General features: G+C 41.8%; 1 protein-coding gene across 1 annotated transcript in view; it reads left to right on the top strand.

The window, feature by feature from the left end:
- Window positions 1-21,547, top strand: part of LPAR1 (lysophosphatidic acid receptor 1) — a 57,197-nt gene extending 35,650 nt beyond the window's left edge. Inside the window, exon 4 of the mRNA XM_082205096.1 lies at window positions 18,973-21,547. Coding sequence (XP_082061222.1) covers window positions 18,973-19,274 — 302 coding nt within the window. The 3' untranslated portion in view covers window positions 19,275-21,547. The remainder of the gene's footprint in view (window positions 1-18,972) is intronic.
- The last annotated feature ends 451 nt before the right edge of the window (window positions 21,548-21,998 follow it).

Genomic DNA, 21,998 nt, shown 5'->3' with positions numbered 1-21,998 from the left:
GTTGAGGGGTGGGGGCACGGATCTTTCCAATGAACAGAAAAGTGTTTTCATCCATCCCCTCTGTACTCATAGAAGGGCCAAACAAGAGAATCTTGTTTATCTGCCCAGTAAATGCCTAACATTGTGCCTGCCATCTCTTTTACAGCCTTGCTTTGCTCCAATAGGATGGTTTCCCTTCTCCAGATGGGGGGAAATCTGCTCCTGGTAGCATGAGTGATGTGGGATCCAATCGAGTTTCACAAGAGGGTTCATTGTTTTGACTTATGACTAAGATGACTTGAACCTCTGGCTGGAGCAGTCGGGAGCTGGCACACTGCATCATCCCACAGAATTGCTGAAATGTTTAATCTTGGGGCAAAGTCAAAACAGAAGAGATGCCCCCCCCCTTCATGCTCTTTTTGTGTTTCCCCCCCTCGGAATAAAATATTTTAAACAGAAGGAAATGATTTCATAGTTTGAGCTCTTTTCTCTTTTTAACAAGGCTGCTTTTGAAATAGCTAAAGTAATGGAGAACATAAAACTCCTTCTCCATAGCGTGCCTCTTTGCTCTGGGGCTTACATAGAAATTGATTTATATAGCATACATAGGCATGAAAATGGACCTTGGTCAGGCACTGATTCAAAGCCTAGCAGAAAAGTTTTAAATTTGAAATGTGCTTTAGAAAACAGAGCTTACGGGAACATTGTTGGTGCAGTATACTTGTGCTTCAAGCAGACTGAAATACTAGGCATCCTTTCCTGGATCCAAGGCCCTCTGAGTAAATTTGTCCAGGATTCAGGTGTTAAAAGAATTTATTTATTTTTTTAGTTTTATGGAATTTCCAAGACAAATAAAAATGCACTCAGTACATTAGCTAGGCAGCCCAGGAGCCACTTAAACACATCTCTGTCTCATGCCACTAACGGGGCATGGAGGGAATTTGCAGTGGACTGGCCACATCACACAGTACAAAAACTTTGTAATGCTGTACATGGGTGTTGGAACAGTTGTCATTGGGAGGGCATTTTCTGAGGCACCCCTATTACTAATATTTTCACCTGGTTTGCACATAGTACTAAACCATGGCTTATTAAACTGGCTTAGCATTATGTGCCAACCATGCCCACATGCTTGTTGTTGCTTAGTCATTTAGTCGTGTCCAACTCTTCATGACTCCATGGACCAGAGCATGCCAGGCACTCCTGTCAAACTCATGCTGGTAGCTGCGAGAACACTGTCCAACCATCTCGTCCTCTGTTGTCCCCTTCTCCTTGTACCCTCCATCTTTCCCAACATCAGGGACTTTTCCAGGGAGTCTTCTCTTCTCATGAGGTGGCCAAAGTATTGGAGCCTCAGCTTCAGGATCTGTCCTTCCAGTGAGCGCTCAGGGCTGCTTTCCTTCAGAATGGATAGGTTTGATCTTCTAGCGGTCCATTGGACTCTCCTCTCCTCCAGCACCATAATTCAAAAGTATCAATTCTTCAGTGATCAGCCTTCTTTATGGTCCAGCTTTCACTTCCCACATACTTAACTTTGTAATAAATCTAGATGCCAACTTTGCAGCCACATACACCCGGACAACATCATTATTGGCCCCAGTAACATCAAACATACCATCTCAGGCCTATTTAATTGTTCATCTTCCAACATTATATATGCTATCAAAATACCAACAGTGCCCTTCAGCTCTCTATATTGGACAAACAGGACAGACCTTACGCCAAAGAATAAATGGACATCAGGAATCATAAAACAGAAAAACCAATAGGAGAACACTTTCTCCCAGAACATTCTATACAAGATCTTAAAGTAGCTGTCTTATGGCAAAATAATTTTAGAAATACACTTGAAAGAGTTGCTGAATTATAAATCATTACCAAACTAAAAACTATGGAGAGACCTGGTCTGAATAGAGAGATTGGATTCATGTCCCATTATACATGCTAAAGCTAATTTTGATCATCTATCCCTTTAAAAATCCCTTGCCCTTCCCTGTGGAACCAGCTGCCATCATTAACAGTCATCAACAGTTATAAGGTTATAGTGACCTCTGGTTCAGAGTATCTGAAGAAGTGTGTATACACAAGAAAGCTCATACCTAGAAAGTTTAATAGTTGGTCTTTAAGGTGCTACTGGAACATCTTTCAATAATTTTTTAAAAAATCTTTCATCATTGTTATTTATTACGACAGACCAACACAGCTATCTACCTTTGGTTTGTCTACTGCCAATAAACCATGATCTGAAGCCATAGCTTCTTGTTGCCTTACAAACTGTGGTTTGTTTTAAGTATGGCTTGGCATTATGCTTGATCAAACCCATCCACATTTCTTTAACCATAGTTTGACCACCACACCCCAGAGGTTCGCAAAACTATAAGGTGTGAGAGCAGCTAGAAGGCAGATCAAGCTTTGAAGAGACAGACTATGGTTTGTTTGATCATCTGGAGGCTAGCCTGTGGTTTGTTAAACAACCATGGCTTAATGTTATGTGAAAACTAGGCCATTTAATAAATGCCCCGTTATGCAGTGGGAGCAATGAACATAAAATGAAAGCTGTATTATCACTAGTCCAGCATTCTCTTTCCCACAGTAGCTAACCAGCTACCCATGGAGAACCCAAAAGCAAGGCATATCGGCAATAGCCATCACTCATATTGTTGCGTGTCGAGACCCCGCAGCCCCCCCCCATTGGAAATAACTCACACAAGGACACGCATATTAGGTTTATGTTTTTGGGCAAACTTTACAGTGGTACCTCGGGTTACATACGCTTCAGGTTACAGACTCCACTAACCCAGAAATAGTGCTTCAGGTTAAGAACTTTGCTTCAGGATAAGAACAGAAATCGGGCTCTGGTGGTGCGGCGGCTCTGGTGTTCCCATCGGGGTCGTGTCAAGGCCTTAGCTCCCCCAGCAGGGCTTCAGACTAGATCAACACCCCCAGATTCCTTTAATGGAATACCCTTAAGCATGGAGGGGCAGGTGATGGCCACACCTCCCCTCCCCCACACAAGGTCAAAGTAAGGCATATCGGCAATAGCCATCACTCATATTGTTGTCTCCCAACAGCTTGTAACTGAGGCAAGCTGCCTCTAATCCTACTAACCATTGATAGCCTTCTCCTGCTTTACTTTGCATGAGCAAGTCACCACCACATCCTGTGGTACTGAATTCTGTAGTTTCGCTACACGCTGCCTTTTGTCTGTCTTGAATCTCATCACTCTTCAGCTCCAGTGGACGATCTGAGGTTCAGTACTGCAAGAAAGGGAGAGGGAGTCTCTGTCTACACGCTTCGCACCATAAATAATTGTACACAGCGACTTAAATTATGAGATGAATACTGAGTCAATTGCAATAATGCACCGCATGAATAAATTTTGTACAGACATATATATATATATGTGCACATTGGCTTAGATAGGGGCCACTGTCTTTCATAAAAGATTCACCTTATTGAATTTGGCTCCCAAGAGGACCTCTGACACAGCAGCGTTGGTGTTCCTAGAGATTTTGGAAGATAACTGGGTTTTGTAAGGGTTTTTGAATGGCCAATGGAGCAGATCATTGTTTGCACAGCTGCAGTTAAAGAATGTCTGTTAGAGTGGGTATTCCAAGTACTTTGAAGTGTGTGAGTGAGTGAGAGAAAGAGAAAGGAGGATGGTTTTTTCCTTTGCACAATAGCTTCGTTTTATATCCACATGTTCTGTTAAAAAGCATGTATCCTAGTCTCCTCCTATATTTTATATTACCTGTTTTCATTGCTGCCTGATCATCATTGTTGTTAACAATAATTCACCTAATAGTTTAGTTTGAAATCACTTGGGAAACTGAAAGCAAAGTAGGCTGGTCAAGCAAAGAACCTCAATGAAAGATTAATTAGTCAAAATGCCACCAAATAGAACAGCTGGTTTTCTCCAGTATTTACAAGTAAAGCATATGTTAAATAACTTAAAAAAAAGATACAGGTTAGTAATAAATTACACAATTTTTGAACTGTTAATTACAAATGTAAATCAGTTGCCAGGAACTTTAGAACAAATTTGCACAATCATTGCAGAATCAGAAATGCTTAGTAACCATTACCAGGCAAAATGGAAGGCAGACATTCTAAGAATAATACCAGTAGAAAAATGGATATGGAAAAATATTCCATGATTTACCTTCTGTAGGAATCTTCAGGATTTTTCTTAGTAAAACAATCACTCAGTGGGATTTAATACCAGCCAGACTGAATAGAATTTATCCAACTTGGACAAATCATTGTTGGAGATGTAAAGCGTCCAGTACAGATCATGTGTTATGGGAATGTCGTATAATTAAGACCTTTTGGCAAGCTGTTTTACAAGAAATAAGAAATATCATTGGTTATGGGATCGGGATTTTGTTTGGTTATCTTAGAGCTACTACATCTGAGGAAGATTTAGAAAAGGTGGTCTTATTTATTAATGTCAGCTAGAATGCTAATTTGTCAAAACATGGGGGGAAACCTAAACCACCATCTATAGACACTTGGATTTCTAAGGTATGGGAAATTGTCTATATGTGATCAAGCTGACAGGCACAATTAGAGAAAAAGAAGGCAAAATGAATGACAATATTGTGAATGTTTTTTATCAACCGTGACCGGCTAATGGGTTTACGACCCAACTTAGCTTTTTACAACAGCCCGGCACGCTTCCTTCAGCTGCGCGTTCTTGCTTCCTCTGGTCACGGCTAGCAGAGTGAACACAGCGGTCAAAGCTGTCACGTTGCTTCCCACAGACACACAGAGCCTTCTTTCGTGTCTATTTACAGTTCTTTATTGTAGGGGGGAAAAAGAGTTTGGTTATCATTTGTTGGAACAATGAAGTACAAGATCCAGTTAATCCATATCTGTTGTTACTAGGAGAAATATTATAAAAATTGCCCATTTTAAAATGTGATGAGTGCTAATGTTGATATTTGTAAAGGAAAAAACAATTAAAAGAAGGTAAAGGGACGCGGGTGGCACTTTGATCTAAACAACAGACCCTTGGGCTTGCCGATCAGAAGGTCAATGCTTAGAATCCCAGTGACAGGGTGAGCTCCTGTTGTTCAGTCCCAGCTCCTGCCCACCTAGGAGTTCGAAAGCACGTCAAAATGCAAGTAGATAAATAGGTACCGCTGTGGCGGGAAGGTAAACAGCATTTCCGTGCGCTGCTCTAGTTCACCATAAGCAGCTTAGTCATGCTGGTCACATGACCCGGAAACTGTCTGCGGACATACGCCAGCTTCCTCGGCCTATAGAGCAAGATGAGCGCCAGAACCCCAGAGTCGTCCGCGACTAGACCTGATGTTCAGGGGTACCTTTACCTTTACAGGAGATTTACAATAATAATTAATTCAATGCAAAGCTATAGAAAATTACTGTACTATACCCAAAAGTATAGTACAAGCACTTTTATTCCTGACAAGCTACAAGTTAAGGTGTTGAATATGGTGCCGGTACACCTTCATTATTGCGTTCCTCCACAAAAAGAAAGCTTTGTTTTTGATGACCCAGTAATTCCAGCAGTGTGACACATCAGCTAAGGGTGATTCCAATAGGAAAGAGTTTAACAAGGCATGCTGGAGTTTTGACCATTTCCCACTTCCAACCTCCCCCCGCAATCAAGAACTCTTTGCTGTCATAGCAGATTGAAGCTGACATTTCACCATGCAGGCCTTACTATCTGTTTGCTGTACAGCTCAAGGAAATGCTACATTTTCATAGCTTCAGTGAGGATTAGTGACATAAGTGGAAGGTAGTTATTTTCAGTAAAGTATCTATATGAGGTCATGGAAACCTGTTCAGTGAATTGAGCGCTCTCTCTCACTCTATATATATATATAAAAGGGAAGAATTTCAAGAGGTGCTGCTGCAACTGAGTGGAAAGCACTACAGCAGCTTTAAGTTTTGATGTCTGTTCCTGTTTTGTCAACCCTTCCTGATTACTAATGGCAATGGCCATAGAATTGTAGAATTGTGAAGTTGGAAGGGATCCTGAGGCTTATCTAGTCCAGCCCCCTGCAATGCAGGAATCTCAACTAAAGCATCCATGGCAGATCCAACATCTGCCTGAAACCTCCAGTGAAAGAGTCCACCACTTTCTGAGGGAATCTGTTCCAGTGTCAAGCAGCTCTTACTTTCACAAAGGTCCTCCTGGAATAGCATTAGCCTTTTTTGCTGCTACAACACTCCATTGACTCACGTTAAGCTTGTGGTCTATCAAGACCCCTAGATCCTTCTTACATGTACCCCTGGCAAGCCAGGTGTCCTCCCATCTTCTGTTTCTGCAGCTGGTTATTCCTGCCTAAGTGTAGAACCTTACATTTGTCCATATTGAAATCCATTTTGTTCCTTTTGGTCCAGTTCCCCAATCAGTTAAGGCCATCATGAATTCCGATTCTGTCATCTGCGGCATTAGCCAACCCTCTCAGTTTGGTGTCATCTGTAAATTCGATGAGCACCCCCTCAATTTCTTGATCCAAGTCATTTTCAAAGACGTTGGACAACAACGGGCCCAGGATAGATCCCTGTGGCACCCCACTTACGAATTGTGAATGTTATGTACTGAAGTTCTCACCCTGGGCCAGCAGGGGGATACTGTAGATAGTTATGCAAATGAAGGATCGAAAGTGACGTTCAGTGATTGGATAGTTTGCATGCAAATGAAGGATCGAAAGTGACGTTCAGTGATTGGATAGTTTTAGAAAGAGCTCCTCAGTTCAGTTCAGTTCTGGCCTTTGAATAAAGAAGAGCTGTTTGAAGAATTGCTGTGTCGTCTGATAAGTTCACCCACAACTTAACAGTGAATATGTCAGAACTGATCGAGTTCCTGCTTATGTTTTCCTCTCCGCCTTCAACTCTTATTTACTTTAAATTTTAAAAAGGTGGTATATTGCTAAAGTGAATATGGAGTGAGGGAAGGTTAGGTCATGACATGAGCATTCTGTGTTATCTGGCAGTGTGATGCTTTGTTGGTTTTAAAAAATAAAGATAATACTGTGTGTTAATGGAACCACAGGAAAGCAGCTGTCTTTCAGAGGTAACGAAGGCTCTGTGGCATTGCTACTCATAAAAAAAGAGAAAGATGTGGTGACAAGCTGTGAAACGAAACAAAACTAAAGGGCCAAGAAGATCTAATAATCTTCGGATATCCACACCAGCTCATTCTCACATGATCTGTCATTCAAAATTGTCCAAGGAACCATGGACAGTTGACATCTCATGCTCTTCTGAAATGAGGTTCCTCCAGCAATAGAGAGCCTATGGTACTTTCCCATGGAGCAGTTGACACAAGGTTTACAACAGGTGAGGATGCATCAGGGAAAGAAGTGTTGTTGTTGTTGTTGTTGTTTAGTGGTGTCCGACTCTTCGTGACCCCATGGACCAGAACATGCCAGACACTTCTGTCTTCCACTGCCTCCCACAGTTTGGTCAAACTCATGCTGGTAGCTTCGAGAACACTATCCAACCATCTCGTCCTCTGTTGTCCCCTTCTCCTTGTGCCCTCCATCTTTCCCAGCATCAGGGTCTTTTCCAGGGAGTCTTCTCTTCTCATGAGGTGGCCAAAGTATCGGAGCCTCAGCTTCAGGATCTGTCCTTCCAGTGAGCACTCAGGGCTGACTTCCTTAAGCATGGATAGGTTTGATCTTCTTGCAGTCCATGGGACCCTCAAGAGTCTCCTCCAGCACCATAATTCAAAAGCATCAATTCTTCAGCGATCAGCCTTCTTTATGGTCCAGAAAGAAGTGTATTTCCTCCCAAATAAAATTAAGAGCTTTCAGAAAATGTCATAGGTGCAGTACAGAAGTGTAGCAATGATAGAAGTCTGGACCAGAGTCTATAACTAATGGTGTGGGAAAACTCCTCAGTTCCATTGTGGGAATTCTAGGCAGAAGAGCCATATCAAAAATAAAGAGGGTGTGGCAGAATTGTAAGCTTAGGTACACATCATTAACATACATCTGCATACTATTTTCACGGGTATCATCCGTGCCAAGCAACTGAGAGTGTGCTAAAGCAACATTCTAAAGTCTTAGCAAATCTTGAGTCAGCCCTTGAACAGTTAATTCATGACCTCATGTTATTGTTTCAGTGTTTCTTATTATATTTGCCATCTAAATTGCAGGCAAACCCATAAGGACATAAAAATTATTGTTCTATGAGTAGCAGCTACAATTCTAATGATAGAAACAGATGTGTAAGCTGCAGCAAGATTCCTTGGTGGCTGTATTTTTTGGCCTCTGTGCACTACCCCCCCCCCCCGGTAGGGTGAATTCTTTTTGCACTCATCTGCCTATTATTATTATTAATAGTAGTACTATTATTATTTAATTAACCACCATCCCTGAGATATAGCACAGCTCCAGAAGATTTTACTGAGTTAGGCAAAGCCTGAAGCTGGAAAAAAGGTATTCTTGAGTGGATGGCTGCTGAATAGAGAAGAACTATTTAATTTCCTTTTAGCTGGGTTTTTCATCAACAGTGCTTGTTATTTCAGCTCAACCAAGCATTAGGAGCCTCCATTGCTTTTCCACATGGCATGGCTGCTCTTACATTTAAAATCCCCTCTCTTTAGTGGAAAACTTCCATAGTAACTCTGGAATGCTAAGGAGTGCGTTGGGGCTTACAGGCTGTGCTTGACCCACTTAAACCCCTCTTTAAAAATATATATCAAAATATCAAAAAATGAGTTGTAAAATGAGTTGTAAAATGGACTGTTTCTAGAACAGAGACTGAATAAAGGCTTTCAAATAAGGAAAACTACTGCAGGGTCACCACTGAACCCAAACATTCTTAAAAGAGATATTATTCTTTTCTGATATATTCCTCCTCCTTGCAGAAAATATTAATTAGAACTAGGTTGGCAGGAGCAGGGACCGAGCAACGGGAGCTCACCCCGTCACGGGGATTCGAACCGCTGACCTTCTGATAGGCAAGTCCTAGGCTCTGTGGTTTAACCCACAGCGCCACCAGCGTCCCTTACTTGCAATTAAACATGCACAGGACTGCCCCTTTGTACCTTAGCTCTTGAGTCGCATCCTTGGCCGACTGCTAACACTGTTCTTATATGGCAGGAGTGGGGAATGTTTCCAAGTGCTTATGGGCTGCGGCTCCCAGCATCCTTGACCACTGGTCATGCTGGCTGGGGGCCTGATGAGAGTTGGAGTCCAAACTTTGTGGTACAGTACTGAGTCCTTATATAAAAGCTCAGAAAGAGCTGGCTCTAAATATAGACCAATATGTGCTTTGGGTTGAATGTCAATATGACATGAAAGCATTAGTAAAATACGATACTTCAACAACACAGGGAAATGTTGGCAGGCCTATATTTTTAAAAGCAAGAAAGGTGGTTTTAATTTGTTCCAGTGCGCAGGCTGCCTTATAGTTTGGGGTTTGTCGCTTGGATTCAAATCTACCCAGAAGTTCACTGGTGCAAATGAAAACAAGGGCATCCCTATCAGGAGCATGGAGATTACTCAAAGAGACTTGCTTTTGAATTTTGCCCTCGGGTCAAGTTCCCAGGTTTGAATTTTGCCCTCGGGTCAAGTTCCTAATAATAATAATAATAATAATAATAATAATAATAATAATAATAATAATAATAATATATTGCTGAACTTTAAGATGGATTTTTTAAAAATAGTAGCAAATATATAACTTAACGGTTTTAAAAGTAGCCCCCCTGCCCTGTGATGGATAAACTAGAGAAATGGCAAAGCTCTTAGATATATTTATCACACACTTGAGAAGTCAAAAGTGAATAGTGCCTTTGAGCCAATTATTTCTGACTTTCACTTTGTGCTTCAGGTGACCTCTTGTGGCGAGCCATAGATCTTGCAATAACATGGTTGTGTTGCTGCTTCATTGCCACGGGGATTCTTCCAGCAGTGGCCCCGATTTCAAAATATCTTTGCATTCACAGAGCTGGTGTATCTGTTGTCCTTAAAGCAAAATTGGCAAATGTTTTGTAATGTTTTGAATGTATTTGGATTAAACCCTGAAAGATGGTTAAGCTATTCAGCTTGCCTAAGTTACATGTTTTCATCTGGGGAATGGTTTTAAAAAGAGGGTTGCCTGCCATTTTTCTGAAAATAGCATGCCCCTTTTAGACCATTGTTGTTTGCTGTGGGAAAATGTCAGCTCCATCAGTGCATTAAGGAGCAGCTTTAGATGGCAACCCTTTTAGATGTTGTGTTTTTACAGGGATGCGGTGCTTTCCAAAACAGTGCTTAGAAATGTGGAACCGCTGAGCATTGTTTGATTCAGCTATCAGTAAATTAATGGACCCAGTTCAACACTGTAGCTCAGAAGCGATGAATGGCTCCCTGAATTCCTTCTGCTCCCAGGCCTGTAATCTGCATCCTTTAATTGGCCTGCCTTTATTTTGGCTGATGCCTAATGAGTGGCAGTACTTTGGCTCGTGCCAAAGACAGAAAGTGCTGCACTAATTTCCTCATGCTCGTTTTTCAACAACCACATTTTTCAGGTAGTAGTATCTCAGAAAGCTGGAAGATCATTCAGTGCAACTGCTTGCACTCACGCAAGATCCCTTATGCCTCAACATTTTTAATGAATTAGCAAGAGTATCCAAATGTATGGTTTGCCAGCACCAAGGGTGCTTGCAGCTTAATACTGTAGAGCAGGCATCCCCAAATTCAGCCCTCCAGATGTATTGGGACTACAATTCCCATCATCACTGACCACTGGTCCTGTTAGCTAGGGATGATGGGAGTTGTAGTCCCAAAACATCTGGAGGGCCGAGTTTGGGGATGCGTGCTGTAGAAGGACCGTACAGATGTTGTAAATGGGTTTTTGGCAACAGGTTCCCTTTTAAAACAACTGGTTGTATTTTCTGTGGAAAGGGTCTATCAGGATTAAGTGAGGGGGAAATACAGACTACCAGTTTGATGCCAACATATGGAAGCTGTGGGGAATTTCCATGCATGAGGAGCACCGATCAAACAATAAGCACCCATCTGGAAGCAACCAAACTTCCATTATACTGGAGGAGCTTATAGAGCAAGAAGTACATTGAGTTACACAAAAACACATGCCTAGGAGTAACAGCTAGGGTCTATTGTGTTGTGTGGCAAACTAAAACCTTAGAACTTCCAGCTTATCCTGACATCCGCCATTTTCCCTACCACAAGGCCAGAACTGAGACAACCTTAAAGGAACCTATTCAGAGATGAGCCTTACTGAGTTTAATAAGACATGTAGTTCAACTCTATACATACCCACCTGGAATTAAGTCACACTTCTTTAAATAGTAAGTGCATGTAGGATTGCAGTCTTATTCCACCCCCCCCCCCCAAAAAAAGCCCAATATTCTTTTTCTATGGCTGTTTCCCGTTATTGTGATTTCCCTCTGTGCCGCCTGGTGCCGTTTCCCTCATTACGCAACTGGGGTTGCGGCGCTCATCTTGTTTCAGGCCGAGGGAGACGGCGTTTGCCCACAGACAGTTTTCCGGGTCATGTGGCCAGCAGGACTAAACCGCTTCTGGCACAACGGACAACGGAACACTGTGACGGAAAACAGAGCACATGGAAATGTCAGTTACCTTCCCGCCACAGTGGTACCTATTTATCTACTTGCACTGGCGTGCTTTTGAACTGCTAGGTTGGCAGGAGCTGGGACAGAGCAGCAGGAGCTCACCCCATCACCGGGATTGAACCCGCCGACCTTCTGATCGGCAAGCCACTCAGTGGTTTAGACCAGAGCGCCACCGCATGTGGTGTGTAGTGGTTATACTAAGACCTGTGTTTCAGTTCATGTATTGCTTCAGAAAGTGCAAGGTAGCTGGATTCACCTTTAAATGCAAACTAAATTGAATTTCTCTCCTGACGTACTTAAATGGTTATTGTGAGCCTATGTACACCACACTGAGTTGCTTGGAGAAACGTGGGATATAAATGTAATGATCATCATCAGAATGGTGCAGGGACATGGCAATGTGTCTGCCTGGTTGCCTTCTCAACAGGGCAAAGTTGAGATGCCTTAGTTATTTGCCCAAATGTATTGGCCCATCACTGATGAAACCAAAGAAACTGCCAATGCAGTGCAACAGAGGAAGACAAAGAGGGGCAGCCCAGTTGCTTTAGTAAACCCCATTAACACTTTCACACAAAAATAGCTGAGGAAGGGAGAATTTTTTTGTGAAACTCAACCCTCTCTTTCCAGCTCACCACTATTCCTGATGTTCTTTAACTTGAGATTGCTCTACATTAACTATATCTCCTATTCTGGTGTATTTCAGGAGTATAGTCACATTGCCAGCAGAAATTGAAAACAGCAGAATAGTCCCCTTCTAACCCCAGTTGGCTGCTCATAGAGCATCAAATTAAAACTCGTGTTATAATCTATAGGCACCAACACTGGCCAAATGCCTCATATGCTTTAATGCCATATCTCGGACTTTTTAAATAGCATTTGCACTGAAGCAGCATAGCAGAGAAGTTGTTTAACTGATAAAAGATGATAAAGACACAAACACTTCCTGTTACTGTCAGAGTTTTGGCAGGGATGGGATTCCATGGGGACTGCATTATAACTTTTGTAGTGGGTAAATGCTTCAAATTGTCTTGACAACAGCTGGGCCTCATTCATAACATTAGTTTCACATTATCTTTCTGGTTTTAGATACCATTGAAAACCCTGACTGTCCTAACTCAAATACTTCTGTCCTCTTTAAAGTTCCTCTGTTTATCTAAGCAGTTCAGTTTGTTAACTGAAGAATGAAAACTTACTTTGCCTGCGTCATTAAGAAATCCAGCCCTAGCATTTGAAGTGCTTTCAGTTTTCCCCAATTGATACTGAAATATAAATTCCATTCTACGTGGCACCCTACGAACTATGACTTTTTGCTCCATAAAAGAAGACTGTGTTAATGGGTTCTTTTAAAAAATAAAAATCATTATATGTACAGTGGTACCTTGGTACTTGAAAGGCTTGGCTCCCGAACAAATAGGCTCCCAAATGCCACAAACCCAGAAGTGAGTGTTCCAGTTTGGGAACATTTTTCAGAACCCAAATGTCCAACACTGCTTCCGATTGAGTGCAGGAAGCTCCTGCAGCCAATCGGAAGCCGTGTCTTGGTTTTCGAATGGTTTCGGGAGTTGAATGGACTCCCGGAACAGATTAAGTTCGAGGATCAAGGTACCACTATATGTGTGAAGCCTGTTACTTAGCTCAGCTCAGATGTGAGTGGTGTTGCCTAAGCTATACTGTGAACCTTAGAATATAATGTGATATGTTTTGTGCAGAAATCAGTGGCACAGCAGAGGGATATTCCCAGAACCTTATTTTGTGCAAAAACCTTCCTTTTAATACAATGTTCCTGGCTTTTCCGAATTTCTTTTTTTAAGCTAAGTATGCTGATAAGTATTTTTGAGCATCACTCCTGTCCCAAAACATGTGACGGAAATAAATGTTAGTTTGAAACATGGAGAAGAAACTCCCAAGTTGGATTTGTGGAAAAGCTTCAGGCATATTCCCCCCTCGCTCTGGGTGACTGGTCATTAGGGTCAGTTTCACACAACTTTGCCTTGACCTGTGGGTTAGGCGCAGCCCAACTGCAGTCAGAGTATAAAGAGGTACTTTTTAATTGCTGCAACATATGTTCAAAGAACTGGCGAGCCCACAGTAGGCCAGAGCTACTTGACAGGCAGTCTTGAGCAGGTGGTGAATGAATTAGGTAACCTATTTTATTTTACACGTATCAATCCAATTGTTATCCCATCCATCTTCTCAAGCCTACATAGGGATCCCGTCAACCCCAACTCAGCCATGCCCATTAGACTTCATTGCTTCTCTCCATGGATGAAGCTAATTGGTCCACAACTTTGGATTTGCAAACATTCTTCCCATGCCTTATTATCCCTTGTTTAGGAATCTGGAAGCAATGATGATAAAAACAAGATTCCTTTGGATTACAAGGATAAGACAGGCCTAGGAGCCAGGAGGTATAAATTATGTAGGAGTAACTGAGCCCTTTCCAATGCTTCCCCTCTCTCTCTCTCTCTCTCTCTCTCTCTCTCTCTCTATCAAAGCCTTGAAATAACTTCCCTTCTGCCATGCTCACCTTTAAGATTTTCATTACCTTGGCACCATCTGTTCATTCCTTCTAGTTTTGCCTCATTGATTCCTTCTCCAAGCGAAACAAAAAAATAATAATCCTTTTTTGGTTCATGAAAAATGCTGATCTACTTTTCATGTTCAGGAATAAGGGATGAAATATTTTGGAACTGGGAGTAGCCTAGAATAGTAGACTCCCCGTGGTGTGTGATTTGGAAAGGGCAGGCACATTCCTGCGTCACCAGATAATCCTACCCCATAAGAAAAATAAAATGTGTCATGCTTGAGAGATACTTCAGCTGTTTGTTGGATACCTTTTCAAACAGACTCTTACCCTGTCATTTGAAATAAGAATATTGTCCCATTGCAATTAGTACAAGAGTTGAAACGGGATAGTTTTGAGCTTTTGGATTTCAGATTTCATATCCTTGGAGAACCCTTTGCATATTGTAAGCAAAAGAACCTCCAATATGTTCTATCTAGAGCACAAGCTTAAAGGTAAAGGGACCCCTGACCGCTAGGTCCAGTCGCAGACAACTCTGGGGTTGTGGGTCTCATCTCGCTTTATTGGTCGAGGAAGCCGGCGTACAGCTTCCGGGTCATGTGGCCAGCAAACCACAGCTGTGCACGGAAACGCCGTTTACCTTCCCGCTGGAGCGGTACCTATTGATCTACTGGCACTTTGACGTGCTTTCAAACTGCTAGGTTGGCAGGAGCAGGGACCGAGATTAAAAGATGACACTGGAAATGTAAAACCAAACCAAAAGAAAACAAGACACTTAATGGCATTCTACCTGCTACTTCATGTTTCAACTGACCCAGACCACAGTCACCATGTATTGAACACCTATAGAGATCCTCGATCCATAATATAGTAAAGCTGCAAGCATGAGTGATATAACCTGATTTAAGTGAGATACCAACTTGCATAGAACCTCACATGGGTTTTTCTCGCATCCCTGGTGCAACATTTAAATTGGGTCTTAGTTTGTCCACAGCAGTGGCCAGGCATGCTGAATCTAGCTGTCGTGTCATGCAAAGTGAGTCATGCCATACCATATATTTGCACATTGCAGGGGAAGAAACATAACAATGGAAAACCAGTCTTTCAGTCTGTTTGGTTTACAGAGCTGCTGTTCATGGAGCTGTTCTTATTCTGGGAACTGGGACCAGTTCCAGGTTTGAGTGGTCCCTAGGCATTGTGCTCTTGAGAAAGCCCCCTCATCTATCAGTAGGTCCTAGAGGATTTACTTGGCTGTGGCAGCAGCAACACTCTAAGTAGCGTCAGATCAATGTGATGTTGTGGTTGGAATGTCACCATATGTCAGGAGCCAGGCCCTGTGACCAGTAGGACTTTGCAGGACTGGGGCCTTCCTAAGTTTGTTCTGAAGAGGGAAGGCGCAGCCTCACAGGTGAGGCCGATTGGTAACTCACAGCACCTGGTGGCAAGAGCCAGGAAGGGTTATAAGGTCAGCATTTTCCCTTCGGCTCTTTGCCACAGCAACATGTTCCCTGCCTTGCTTCTTGATCCTCGGACCCTTGACTTCGTGACTCATTGTTTCCTGACCCTCTGACTCCTGGCTTCTGGAACCCCGTTCCTGCTCCGACGCTGCCATCTTGCCCCCGGTCCTGACGTCCCCTGCCAGGACTTTGATCACCCATGAACCGGACCGTGACACCATAACACCTGGAGGACCATGGTTCCAGTGCCATTCAGCCATGAGGCTCACTAGGTGGGCTTGGGCCAGTCATTCACTCTCAGCCTAACCTACCTTTGGGGAAGAGGACAGCTATGTATGCCAATGGACTGTCAGCAATGGGATCTGTCATGGCATTGGGCCCCTGGCAATTGAGCTGCTTGAATACCTCTGTTTTAAGGCTTCTGTGGGAATTAACCTGCAGTGTAGAGCCTTGTTCTCCAGCATCTCCATGCTGAGAGGTGATCCACTGAGGACCAAGACAACCATTTTGATCCTTTTCATATTTTTGGCCCAGGAGTCGGTAGCATGCTGTATTCTTTCAAAATGCCTTATTTACGTATGGATTTCATTTCAAGATGGTTGCAGCTCTTGCTTTTCAGTCATGTGTTGAAATATTCGAAATCATATTTGAATTTTAGAGTTGGAATATATACCATGAGGGCAATCTAAGCCCCTGGAATGCAGGAATCTTTTTCCCAATGTGGCGCTCAAACCCATGGCCCTGAGATTAAGAGTCTTGTGCTCTGCCAACTGAACTATTCCTATGCATACACCAACAACAACCTTCTTGTTATGTTACCTCTGGCTTGCTTAAACAGTTCAATACAGCAATTTCCTTCAAGGAATAGCTAAATCGCCTCCCACCCCCAAAATGTGGGGACAATAGGTAATCTTGCTTATCTTTATTGCAGGTATTTTAATAGATGTAGAGAAGCTGTGCTGCAGAAATCCACATAGTTGTTTTGAAGGGGTATGTTCCCAAGTCAAATAATAAATTAGATTTTTGCTCACTTATAGTAAGTGGCCATCTGTTCAGAATCTTGGAAGCTCAGTCCTTGATAGAATCATTCATTTCATATGGCCACCTCTGCAAAAGCATGTAAAAAGGAAAATCTGATTAATGCAAGAGTACCAGGGTTACTTTTCTCACAGCACTCAGGAAAAATGGCATTATTATGGCTAGAGGAGAATTTTGTTTGGTCTGCATATGTGACGAGGCTGGAGAAAGCAAGCTTAGGTGTAGTGGAGCAGGCATAAACACACCTGTAAGGAAGATTTTGAGTGTGGCTATTGGTTTGTAGGAGGGAGCAGAAAGAGAGAGGCTGTCTTCTATCCTGCCCTATGATGAGCTGAGGCTATACGGGCCAAGAGGAGTTGAAGACACTGCCATCTGGCATAATAGGGGCTGCAAACACCCTGAGGTTTAGGGGACCATACCACAGCATATTTGGGCAAGCTGAATGAATATACAGGTTGGAACATTCCTATATTTTAGATTCCACACTTATCCAAATTTTGCGGTGCAGTTATTGGCGGGGGGGGGAGGGACGGGACACCAAAATGTCATTTGTATTTTAAATGGTGTATTTTGGGATAAAATACCTTTAGAAATGCGTGTGTTGAGATAAAATACATGTGTAAAATGTATTTTGCGATAAAATGCAAATTTAAATGTGACTTTTCATGCTTTACTTTTTAATTCACATAAGTGGTACCTCAGGTTACATACACTTCAGGTTACATAGGCTTCAGTTACATACTCTGCTAACCCAGAAATAGTGCTTCAGGTTAAGAACTTTGCTTCAGGTTGAGAACAGAAATCGTGCTCCGGCGGTGCAGCAGCAGCAGGAGGCCCCATTAGCTAAAGTGGTGCTTCAGGTTAAGAACAGTTTCAGGTTAAGTACGGACCTCCGGAACGAATTAAGTACTTAACCCGAGGTACCACTGTATTTATGAGGAAACAGGACGGAAGTGAACCAACCTGTACAAAACTGACGCGGATCAGAAATAGACCGATATGACTATCCCTGCTTCTCCCCCATTCCATCAAATCCCATGTTCCACTGAATGTGTCTTGCAAACTTTCCCTGAAAGGCATATGAAATGGGTTCATTCCTACTTTGAGGCTTGTTTGTTTACTCAAAAGATTTCTATACTATCTTTCACCAAAAATGGTCACAAGGAGGTTTACAACACGTATTTTGGAATATGGTTTGTCTGTCTGTTCTCTGTAGGTTTAGCCGCTTCTTGAGGCATGAGAGTTCCCAATGGGGGCGGGGGGAGGTCTTCGACAACTTTGGGATGCTGGCCACCATTTTGAATCAAAATGGCAGACCCAAAGATGACTTTGGTGTAGCTTCAGCCAATTTTTGGCATGACAGGTCCAAACTTATAAATTACACTGTCCATTTAAAAATCGTAGTATTTTTTATTATTTTTTGCTTCTAAAAATACCTGGGCAGCACCAAGATACTGGATTCTTACCACAGACTTAGATTAAAATCCCTGCTTAGTCCTGAAGCACTCTGTGCTAATCAATATCTCAGCCTAGCCTAAAAGCTGAGGATTAACTGGTCTTCACTCAAAGTAGACCTGTTGAAAGTAATGAACATAACTGAATACCATGTGTGGCATTGAGTGCCTTGGAGGAAAGGCATAATATTTAAAACGTGGTGAATGTGTTCAGAATATGTGGATGGATGGATGGATGGATGGATAGATAGATAGATAGATAGATAGATAGATAGATAGATGATAGATAGATAGATAGATAGATAGATAGATAGATAGATAGATAGACAGACAGATAAAACTTTATTCGCATTAGCCAATGGCCATAGCAACAGTAAAGCATCACAGTATATGCAGAAAAGGTGTGCTCCCCATGACCCCGTGGACTGGAAGATAAGGCCCAAATATTTGAAAACTTTGACCTATTCATTTGGCTGATTGTCCATATGCCAACTCTGGGGCCTATATTTTCTTGAGAGAACCATAACTTTGGTTTTCTGATAGTTTACGACCAGGTGTTCTCTCTGGCAATACACTGAGAATTCTCTTATCAATCTTTTTAGGCCTATTTTTGTTTGAGATAAGAGAACTGCGTCATCAGCATATAATAGTACAGAGATTGGTTCTGAGGCCAGTTTAGGGGCATGGAATTCTGGAGATGTTAGACACTGGACCATGTCGCTTATGTATAGGTGAAAGAGTGCTGGAGCTAAAATGCATCCTTGCTTGACACCCTTTGTGGCTGGTACAGATCCTGTAAGTTGGCCATTTGTAGAGCAACACACTTTCAGCACAGTGTCTTTAAAAAGGCAGTTAATCAGATATAATAATCTTTTGTCTATGCTTGAGGTGTTCAGTTTAGCCCATCGTCTTCCTCATGAGATATTCATATATATTATTTCTCCCTCTTCATTCCAGGTGCTTTTATAATCTGCTGGACTCCAGGATTAGTCTTGCTGCTCCTCGATGTTTGCTGCCCACAGTGCAATGTCCTGGCATATGAAAAATTCTTCTTGTTACTTGCTGAATTCAACTCTGCCATGAACCCCATCATCTACTCTTACCGGGACAAGGAAATGAGTGCCACCTTCAAACAGATCCTTTGCTGTCAGCGGAACGAAAATGCCAACGGCCCAACAGAAGGCTCTGACCGATCTGCCTCATCGCTCAACCACACCATCTTGGCCGGAGTGTGTAGTAATGATCACTCTGTGGTTTGAAATTAAACTGAAAGGGGGTTTTTTTGTTTTTCTTTTTTTAAGGAAACAAAAAGAAGACACCCACACATGAGAATTTAGTGCTGGGTGGATTACTAGTTATAAAACAATTGACAACATTGTTGGAGGTCTTGGAAGCAAAGGAAAATAACAATTTTACTAAGCTCTACTTTAATCACTAATGGACGATAGTACTTTATTCACCAGTGCCCAGTCCACAAAAACTGCCCAGTCTTTAGAAGCCTCACTGTTGTTTTGTTTTTATCTTCTGCATGGTGAAAGTAGAAAACAAGCTACTTACACTGGGAAGCTGACAAACGTTTGGGAAAGCCATTTTTAAAGCTACTCATAACTAGCCTTCATCAGATGATATTTTTGTGATGGCCCTAACTGAAAGCATCTCCAATTAATTAAGCTTAATAACTGCTTCAGTGCCTTTTCATTTAGAAATTTAGGCTTCCTCGTTGTTGTTGTTTTTAAAATGCATTTCATTAATAATTATCCCCATCAGCATGCTTTGTGATGGACATTTTCAGGGCAAGGACAGAAACCTGTTGTAGCCGTCATTTTTATTTACACTGCCAATAACAATGAAAAACACCTGTTTTACTACTACAGTTGTCAATATAGCGGCTGGGAAATGAATGTCTTTCCCTTGATTTACTAGAGTTTGGAAGCAGGCTTGTTACAGATATGGATGTGCTTAATTCTCACACTGAAATCGGTGGGAATTAAGAGTTGTTTGGTGACTGGCTATATTGCCCCCAAGACATTTACCATTCTTTAGTAAAGAATTAAGCAATCTGCGTGACATATACTGGAAGTTTTAAGAAGTTTCTCATGGCCAGATCTTATGGTGGATTATAAAATTCTGAAAGAGCCACCTTCAAATTGGCTAAAGTGAAGCATGACCATGTGTATGTTTTTTAAGTGTATTTGTAGTGTCAAGTCTTCTAATTAAAGGGATTTTACTTTTGGGGAAAAGTAAAACTTTTTTTAAAAGAAGGAATTTTCTTCGCTGTTTTGCACAGAGTGGGAGATATTTCTTTTTGATTTTTCATATTGCTTAGGGCTGGGATGTATGTGGCCAGTTTTCCTCCTACTCGCCCTAAAAAAGCCTGTGACAGGATTGAGGGGGATGACAGATTTATCTAGTTTCGGTTATCTAGAATCTAGTGGGGATATCGCCGTCTTTTCTTTATTTATAAATCCACTGGCTGTGAGAATGGCAACAGAAGGCCTCTCTCCACTCATGCCAGGACTGGATCTCATATTCTGTTCATTGAGGTTTAAGTTTCAAATGGCAGTGGGTAGAGAGATGGAACTTACCACCACCATCACCCTCACAGACAGTGTATTTTAAGATGAAGGAAAAGGCAATCTTACTATGGTAGGCAACTCTTGCCGGAAATCAGATGAACCAATTCAGTCACCCCTCCCTGCCCACACACACAAAAAAGTCACCCCACATTTGCTACCTAAGAAAGAGGTGGCAAATTCTGAGTGCTTTTGCACCTCAGCTCTAATTTTCCTTGTCATCCAACTATTTCCTTGACTCAAAGTCCAATTTGTTTGGTTTTGATTTTTGTTTTACAGGCAACATAAATCAGTATCACAATGAAAATGTGTTAGTATTCCGTTCCTACAAACAAGATTTGTTATTTAGAAAAATGGATTTAGAGTTAAGCCTTTGCTTTTGTTACTGTAATCTCTTGATGGAGATTAAATATAAAGAGCTCTCTATAGCAAAGGCTAAGGGTTAAAAAAAAAGGAAAAAAGAATTTGGGACCGTTGTGATATTGGTGTAGCTCGCTACATCAGTAACAAATTTGCAGGCCTTCTGTGCTGAGAATCTGCATACATTGGACAGAACATTTGCTTGAGACCTTTGCTTAAAATAGATCCCTCATTCTAATGTTCTGGAGCAACACATTCAAGATAGTACCATGTTTGTGAGGTAGAGTATGTAGATTTCTAAGAACAACATATAGCAATGTCAAAAAGGTAAAGAGTATGTACAAACATAGAATATTTAGTGATATCCTAAGTGAAAGTAACAGAGAAGTGTGGCTCATCCTACCAAAAGGTACTCAGAAATCACCTGCCAGTTAACCAAAAGTTTGTGAGATGGCAAATATGAAATGAAATTAAAAGCAATGAACACATTGTTCTTTACTTATGTAATTTGCCTAATGAAGAAGTCAGACTGTTAGAATTTTTTTTTAAAATGCCCTCCATGCTAAGCCACTAATAAAGTTCTCTCGATGAATATGTAATGTTTCATGTACATGTGCCTGTCATCATTCACTGGATTTGTTTGGCATCCCTCAACTAAGCAGAACTAAAATGTTCCTCTATACTACAACTATAGAAATCGTATAAATGGCTTAGAAGCCACATTGGCAATTAAGCAGTTTATAAATAAGTAGAAAAGTAGTTATATCCAGAACAGTTGTGGCAATAAGATGTGTAGGCAAGACTCTACGGTCATCCTTTGGTGTTTGGACAGGTTAGTTCTTGAACGTTTTGGCTCCCAAACATTGAAAACCTGTAAGTGACTGTTCTGGTTTGCGAACTATTTTTGGAAGCCAAATGTTCAATGGGGCTTCCGCGGTTTCTGATTGGCTGCAGGAGCTTCCTGCAGCCAATCAGAAACCGCGCTTTGGTTTTTGAACGTTTTGGAAGTTGGGACTTCCAGAATGGATTCCATTTGACTTCCAAGGTACG

This window comes from Podarcis vaucheri (assembly GCF_965113315.1).
Source record: "Podarcis vaucheri genome assembly, chromosome: 17".
Lineage (NCBI taxonomy): Eukaryota > Metazoa > Chordata > Lepidosauria > Squamata > Lacertidae > Podarcis > Podarcis vaucheri.
Note: the sequence above shows the minus strand (reverse complement) of the source record. Positions and strands in the feature narration are given on the sequence as shown.